The 7,348-nt window shown below is 49.6% G+C and overlaps 1 protein-coding gene across 1 annotated transcript; it reads left to right on the top strand.

Moving 5' to 3' along the window:
• The first annotated feature begins 213 nt into the window (after window positions 1-213).
• LOC144242996 (olfactory receptor 10AC1-like) lies at window positions 214-1,179 on the top strand. The gene has a single exon (XM_077778035.1). The coding sequence runs from the start codon at window positions 214-216 to the stop codon at window positions 1,177-1,179; it is 966 nt and encodes a 321-aa protein (XP_077634161.1).
• The last annotated feature ends 6,169 nt before the right edge of the window (window positions 1,180-7,348 follow it).

The raw sequence follows: 7,348 nt of genomic DNA, 5'->3' as shown, positions 1-7,348 counted from the left end.
GAATTCTAGTCCAGGAGACAAAACTACACAAGTTAATTAAAACGTCCATCATGGGGATGTGGGGCTGGAGTGCACCCGGACACTCTACCCCCTCTCGGCAGCCCCTAATCCCTCCCGCCCTCATAACTCCATCTAGCGGCAGGGCAGAGATACTACACTCGCAAGCTCTCCTTTCCCCCTCTTTCCTACAGGTGCCTCTAGGCAGGCCAGTGCATGGACAGCCCCAGCAATGCCACCGTGCCCCGTGGCTTTGTCCTTCAGGGGTTCTCCGAGTTCCCACACCTGAGGCCGGTGCTCTTCTTGTTGCTGCTAGCTGTGCACCTGGTCACCCTGGGCGGGAACCTGCTCATCCTGGTGGCCGTGGCCTCAGTGCCCAGCCCGCCACCCATGCTACTCTTCCTGTGCCAGCTGTCGGCCATCGAGCTCTGTTACACTCTGGTGGTGGTGCCCCGCTCCCTGGTGGACCTGGCCATGCCGGGCCTTGGCGGGGGCAGCCCCATCTCCTTCCTGGGCTGCGCTGTTCAGATGCAGATGTTTGTGGCACTGGGTGGGGCCGAGTGCTTCCTGCTCGCCACCATGGCCTACGATCGTTATGTGGCCATCTGCCACCCACTGCGCTATACTGCAGTGGTGACCCCAGGTCTGTGTGCAAGGCTGGCCCTGGCCTGCTGTCTCGGGGGGCTGGTGGTGTCCGTGGGGCTCACGGTGGCCATCTTCCACCTGCCTTTCTGTGGCTCCCACCTGCTGGTGCATTTCTTCTGCGACATCACGGCGCTGCTGGACCTGGCGTGCACACGGAGCTACGCCGACGAGCTTCCCCTGCTGGGCACCTGCCTGGTGCTGCTGCTGCTGCCCTCGCTGCTCATCCTGTCCTCCTACGGAGCCATCGCCGCCACGCTGCGTCGCCTGCGCTCCCCCGGGGGCCGGCACAAGGCCGCCTCCACCTGCGCCTCGCACCTCGCTGTCACTTTCCTGCACTACGGCTGTGCCACCTTCATGTATGTGCGGCCCAAGGCCAGCCACTCCCCACGGCGGGACCGCACGCTGGCGCTCATCTACACCAACATCACGCCTCTGCTGTACCCGCTCATCTACAGCCTGCGCAACCGCGAAATCACCTCCGCCATCCGCAGGGTGCTGGGGCAGGGGCGGCAGGGAGAAGGTCTGCGTGAGCCCTGACCGCAGGCTGGGACCAGGCCAGGGAGGGCAGCTCCGCTCCCTCTCCAAAAGGCTGACTCTGTCAGGAGGTGTCTGTGTCAGGAACACCATCAGGGGGGACTCAAGGACTGGATTCAGGAAAGTGTCCACATAAGGCGAGTCTCCCAGCAGGTGCCCCATTCTCCACCCTTCCTTTGAGCATGGCCAAAGACGGTGGCCCCATCAGCCCTTGCTGGTCCCCTCCCCCACCCCCCATACACCGGGGCCTGTGCAAGGTCATGGGCTGACATGAGCAAGAAGGCACAACTCATGGCCGCAGGGGCTCTCAGATGGAGAGGGAGGAAAATGTGAACGGTGAAGATGCAATGGATGGAGTGGTTCCTGAGAAGGAGGTTTTGTGCCAGGCTTTTGGAGAGGAGACGTGAGTCAGAGAAAACTTTCTGGAAGACACAGATGGCTAAGTGGAGAAGTATAGGTTGAATAGCGGCCAATCAGCAGAAGAGGAGGGTGAAGAAGGTCCAGCAGCAATGGCTTCACAGGGACTGGGACAGTTCAGGAAGGACCTTGTCAAGAGCGGAAGGATTTGAATTCATGGGGTGGTAACTCTGGCCGTAGTGAAGAGAGGAATCTAGGGGCATGGAGGTCTGTCTGGAGAGCTGCTGCCCTATTCTAGGAGAAAGGTGAAGGAGTCTGGACCAGGGGACTGACCCAGGGGATGAGGGACATGGAGTCAAGAGGTAGGCAGGAGGTGGAAACTACAGAACTTTGACTAGATATGGATGCGTAAAGGAAAGAAGAGTTAAGGAGCATCTCTAATCTGGGTCGCTGGGTGGGGTTGCTGGGTGGATGGTGCTACCATTTGCTGAAATAGGGAACACAGGAGCAGGGGCAAGTTGGGAGGGTGGTGATGGGGGCTCCGGTGTCGAAGCTGTGAAGCTGCAATGCCGCCCTGGACCAATGGGGAAGATGGCGTCCAGAGTGCAGGACGGAGAGGAGCCTGCGGATGGATTCACAGATGGCCACTGAGACCACGGAGTGGGTGCTACCATTCCCCAAAAAGTCAGTAACTGTTCCCCCTGTGATGAGATTAAGGGTGATTTTTATTTCCTGATGAGATATCTTCCAAATTTCTCCTAATCATTCTCCATGGATGTTGCTTCTATACAGAAACAAGCATTACTGGAGAACAGACATTTTGGGGGTCTGCTCAGTGAATCATAAAGATTTCTTACCCTCCATCCCTAAAGCCTGAGCCCACTTGCCTAAACACTGTGTCCTCACCAACAGCTCGGGAGGAAAGAGGAACTAGAGTGAGCCCCGCAGGGGCTGATCCGGGGAATGCCTGTGTGGTTCAAAGGCAGGAAGGCCCAAGGAACTTGAGTCCACCAGCAGCTTGGAGGAAATACTGCTGTCAAAGAAACGGCAAGGAGACATTGAAAGGAAGAATTGCTAACCCACAATGTCATGTAAAACTGACAGAGAACATAAAATCCATTGATGTGACTGTTTCTCAATGATGTTACTTGAATACATCCTGGCATGTTAAAGGAGACAAACTGGCACAAAACTTTAAGGATAGATGTTAGGCTACGCCGAGAAAATCCCGGAAGTTATTCATTCATCTGTGTGTGCAACAAATAGCTGTTTACTGAGTGATGGTTCCATGCCAAGAACTAGACAGTTAAGGATTCAACTGTGATTGAAATGCCACAGTATTTCTAGCACCTCAATCCAAATTATTGAAGGAATGAAGATGAAGCCTGTGTGTCATCTGAAATCCACTAGGGGACTCGGGCAAATAAAGAGGCACTACATTATTATGTGACGGGTACTATGATGGGGAAAATACAAGACACTGGGGGAAGCAATCAGCGTAGACTTGGGGTGGTAGGATCATCAGTAAAGGCTTATGAAGAAGTGATGTGCAGGACCTCAGTGCAGGCAGGGATAGCGGGGCCAAAGACAGCTGGGAAAGGAGCATCCAGGCAGAGGGAACAGCGTGCGCAAATGCCCCAAGTCCAAAGAGGCCTTTAGACATTCCAGGAACTTGTTGATGGGGCTGGGTCTAATTGACAGGGCTGGGGATGCATATTTCTAGCACTGAGAGGTTATGCTAGAAGTACAAACAGGGACCAGAACACAGAAGCCTTAAAAGCAATATTCAAGAGTTTGGACTTGACCCTAAAGAAGAAGAAGAGAAAAATGACAGGTGGGGGGCAGGGAGAAGGAAAAGAAGAAGGAAAAGCCATTGAACATGTGTAGGCAGAGCAGTGATACGATCTGCTATGAACACTGACTATTACATTAAGAAGGGACTGGAGAAGGACACAACAAAAAGGGCATTTACAAGGAAGCCCGTGTAGAAATACAGGCTGGAGATCATGCTGGCCCATTTCGGGCAAGTGGTAACGGGAACGGAGAGAGGTGGACAGGTGGGAGAAGTGTTGAGAAGGCAGACAGAACAGAACAGACTGCTCAGGGATTAAAACGGAAGGAGGAGTCAGGGATACACGGACTACCTAGAAAAGACGACCGTCCCGGCTCCCTGGGACGGAGCGCACAGGGGGAGTAGCCGGTCTGAGGGCGGGCCAAGGTGGGGTGGTGGGTTCAGTGTTGAGAATGCTGACAAGAGGTCTGGGGCTGCACGGGGGGCAGCCGTGTGTAAGTCAGGAGAACACAGAAGTCACCAGCTCATCAGGGATACCTGACGTGACTGCGAAGCTCAGGGAGGAACAGAGCAGCTCCAAAGCAGGACCGTGAGGAACACCAGCACTGAACGATGGACTGTCTAAGCATGACGTAAGCCACATAATTCGCTAATTAGATGTGAAGCGGCTTTACCCGTGGGGACACTACCTTAAGCCAATTGAAAAGAGAAAAGACAAACTTCCATATATACCGTATGGAAGAGACCCATTTCATTAATACATAAGGAATTCCTGCCAGTCAATAAAAGAGAAAAAAGATGAATAATCACAAAGAAAAAATTGGGCAAAGGGTATGGACTGACTGGTCACAGAAAAGGAAATGCAAATAAATGGTTTTTACACATACGAAAAGAGTTTCAACCTCACTCATGAGAGAAGTGCAAAATAAAATTTCAAAATGCTATTTGGGCCATTTATTTTGATGAGGCTCAAAAAGGCAAACACAAGAGTTAAAGAGTGAAACTGGGGGCATCTGAGTGGCTCAGCCAGTTAAGTGTCTGACTCTTGGTTTTGGCTCAGGTCATGATCTCACAGCTAATGAGCTTGAGCCCCGTATCAGGCTCTGTGCTGACAGCTCACTCTCCCTTTCTCTCTGACCCTCCCGTTTGAGTTCTATCTCTCAAAATTAATAAATGATAGATAGATAGATAGATAGATAGATAGATAGATAGATAGATAGATAGAGAAAACAGGCACTCCCATACCTTGTTGCTGGAGGTACACATTTGTTCAATTCTATGAAGGGCAATTGGGTACATAAATTAAATATCAATTAGAAGTAAAGGTACACATCATTTGTGCCAATTATTCTACTTCCTGGGTATGTCCTTACCAATGTATTTGTCTTGTGGGCAAATATACAGGCTCAAAAATATTCATGTCAAACTTGCTTAGATCAGCAAAAAAATTAGAAATTTAAATAATAAGTGACTGGCTAAATAAATTATGGTTTATCCTTCTAATAGAATACTATGCAATTGCCAAAAAGAAAAAGTATTTTTAGGGATGCCTGAGCGGTTCATTCAGTTAGGCACCTGACTCTTGAGTTCAGCTCAGATCATTATCTCATGGTTCATGAGCTCAAGGCCTCTGTACTGTCAGTACAGAGCCTGCCTGGGATTCTCTCTCTTTCTCTCTACCTTTGCTGTGTGTGTGCTCGTTCTCTCTCTCTCTCTCTCTCTCCTCCCATCTCTCACTCTCTCTCTCCCTCCCTCCTACCTCTCTCCCTCTACCCCTGCTATATGTGCTCTCTTTCCCTTTCAAAATAAATAAAATATACTTTTAAAAAAAGCAGCTTTATCTGTGATGGATATGCAACCATCTCATACGTGCTGGTGAGTGAAAGCAAGGTGTGGGCCAGTTCGCAGTGCAGCGCAGTGCAGCCGCCCTTGATTCTGGCCTTCCCACTCCGGCGCTCCCCCCACAATCCTCACAGCAGGCTGGCTCCTTTTCACTCAGCTGCTGTCCTGACACAATACTCACTCCTTACAGAGGCCCTCCCGGACCACTCTATGCGAAAGATACCTCCTTGCTGCCTTCATCACATGGTCGTGCTTTAGATCATGATCTAATCAGCTCTCATTATTTGAAATTATCTTTCTTTTTACTGTTTGAATTACCTGCCCCTCCCAACAGAATATAAACTCCATGGAAAGTCTGCTCACCACAGTGTTTCTTGTTCCTAAACAGCGGGTGGCATGGAGTACGCGCTCAGTAAATTGATAAATGAAAGGGTGAATAAGTCAACATTATGGTCTGACAGCATTTATATATAAAAACACGTGGAATGTGTGTATGTATATATCATGTGCCAGTATACGTCCTATATTTCTCTCTCTCTGTCTCCCTCTCTCTCTCTCTCTCTCTCTCTCTCTCACACACACACACACACACACACACACACACGTAACCAAATTAAAAATCTGGGGAACTGGAGCACAGGGTGGACAGATCGTTACTCCTCACTGAACACCCTCCTTGCATATACACAGATGTTACTTTCAAAATAAAAATAAAGGCTAGGCAGAGGAGGAGGAACACACATGAGTTTTTTTTTTTTAAAGAGCAATCCGAAGAAGAAAATCCAAGAGAGCATCCTGGAAGCCAAGGAAGGAGAATTTCAGGATACAGCAGTCAGCAGTGCCAGGTGATGCTACTGTTTCTAGAAATAACATGGTACTGGAGCCAAAGAGGAGTTTAGGGATGTCTAAGCCAGCCCGAAGAGCAGCAAATTCACCTGCACAAACCTCAGCAAAAGCCTCAGCACGTGCAAAGCCCTGGCAGACAGACAAGAAAGCTCCCATCTAGAAAGGCCTTGAACCCAGAGGTCATGCAATGGCCGCCAGGCCCAGCCAGCACTGAAAAACTATGGAGAACCAACTCAAGTCATGTGTGATCACTGGCTGGACTGGGAATTAACTTTAGATTCCATTTTATTATTTTTTTTAATTTTTAATGTTTATACATTTTTGAAAGAGAGACAGATCATGAGCAGAGGAGGGGCAGAGAGAGACAGAAAGAGGGAGACAGAATCCAAAGCAGGCTCTAGGCTTCATGCTGTCAGCCGAGAGCCTAATGTGGGGCTTGAACTCACGAACCGTGAGATCATGACCTGAGCTAAGTCAGACGCCTAACTGACTGAGCCACCCAGGTGCCCCTGGATTTCATTTTAAATGCTGAAATCTTTAACACTGTTACAAGATTTGTGCCCTGGATGTGTTTTAATCAGATATGGTAAGGTAACAGACACAGAGACGACTGCCCTTGACAAAAGAGCTCATTAGTTACCACACCGTGAAAGGCGACACAGAGAAGCACTGTGGCAGCTAGGAGACAGAGAGAGAGAGGAGAAAGCCGGGCCCTGAGCCTTTATGGTGATTTCTGTGGGAAGGAATGTTGAGGCAAGGTAGGAAAGCTTGAGTACGTTTAGGACTGGACCATTTGAATAATTTCAGGGGGTTCTGGACTATCAGAGTGGTCTCTGTCTGGTTTAGCTGCCTCGGCCTGGGGCGGCAGGGCCGGCAGCTTGTTGGTTTGGTACATGAAGAGACAGATGAAGGGCGTGGTTGGGGATATGGGCTTTGGGTTGGTCGGTTTGCCCAGGAAAGACACGCTCACAAGGAAGTTGGTTTGCCATCTCTAGGGATTAGCTGGCTCTGGGAGGGCCTCAGCCAGCAAGGCCCCCAAGACATCAAAACACCATGAAGTACAGAAGATAATAAACATGACTGTTACAAACACGGACTCTACCCTCAACAAGTACAAAAGGACTGAGATCGTACCGTGCATATTTTCAGACCAAAATGCTATGAAACTCGAAATCAACCACAAGAAAAAACTTGGAAAGACAACAAATACTTGGAGACTAAAGAATGAATTCTACTAAAGAATGAATGGGTTAACCGAGAAATGGAAGAGGAAATTAAAAAGTCCATGGAGAACAATGAAAATGATAACACGAAGGCCCAAATGTCTGGGACACA

The sequence above is a fragment of the Crocuta crocuta genome, unplaced genomic scaffold (assembly GCF_008692635.1).
Source record: "Crocuta crocuta isolate KB4526 unplaced genomic scaffold, BGI_CrCroc_1.0 scaffold128, whole genome shotgun sequence".
NCBI lineage: Eukaryota > Metazoa > Chordata > Mammalia > Carnivora > Hyaenidae > Crocuta > Crocuta crocuta.
Note: the sequence above shows the minus strand (reverse complement) of the source record. Positions and strands in the feature narration are given on the sequence as shown.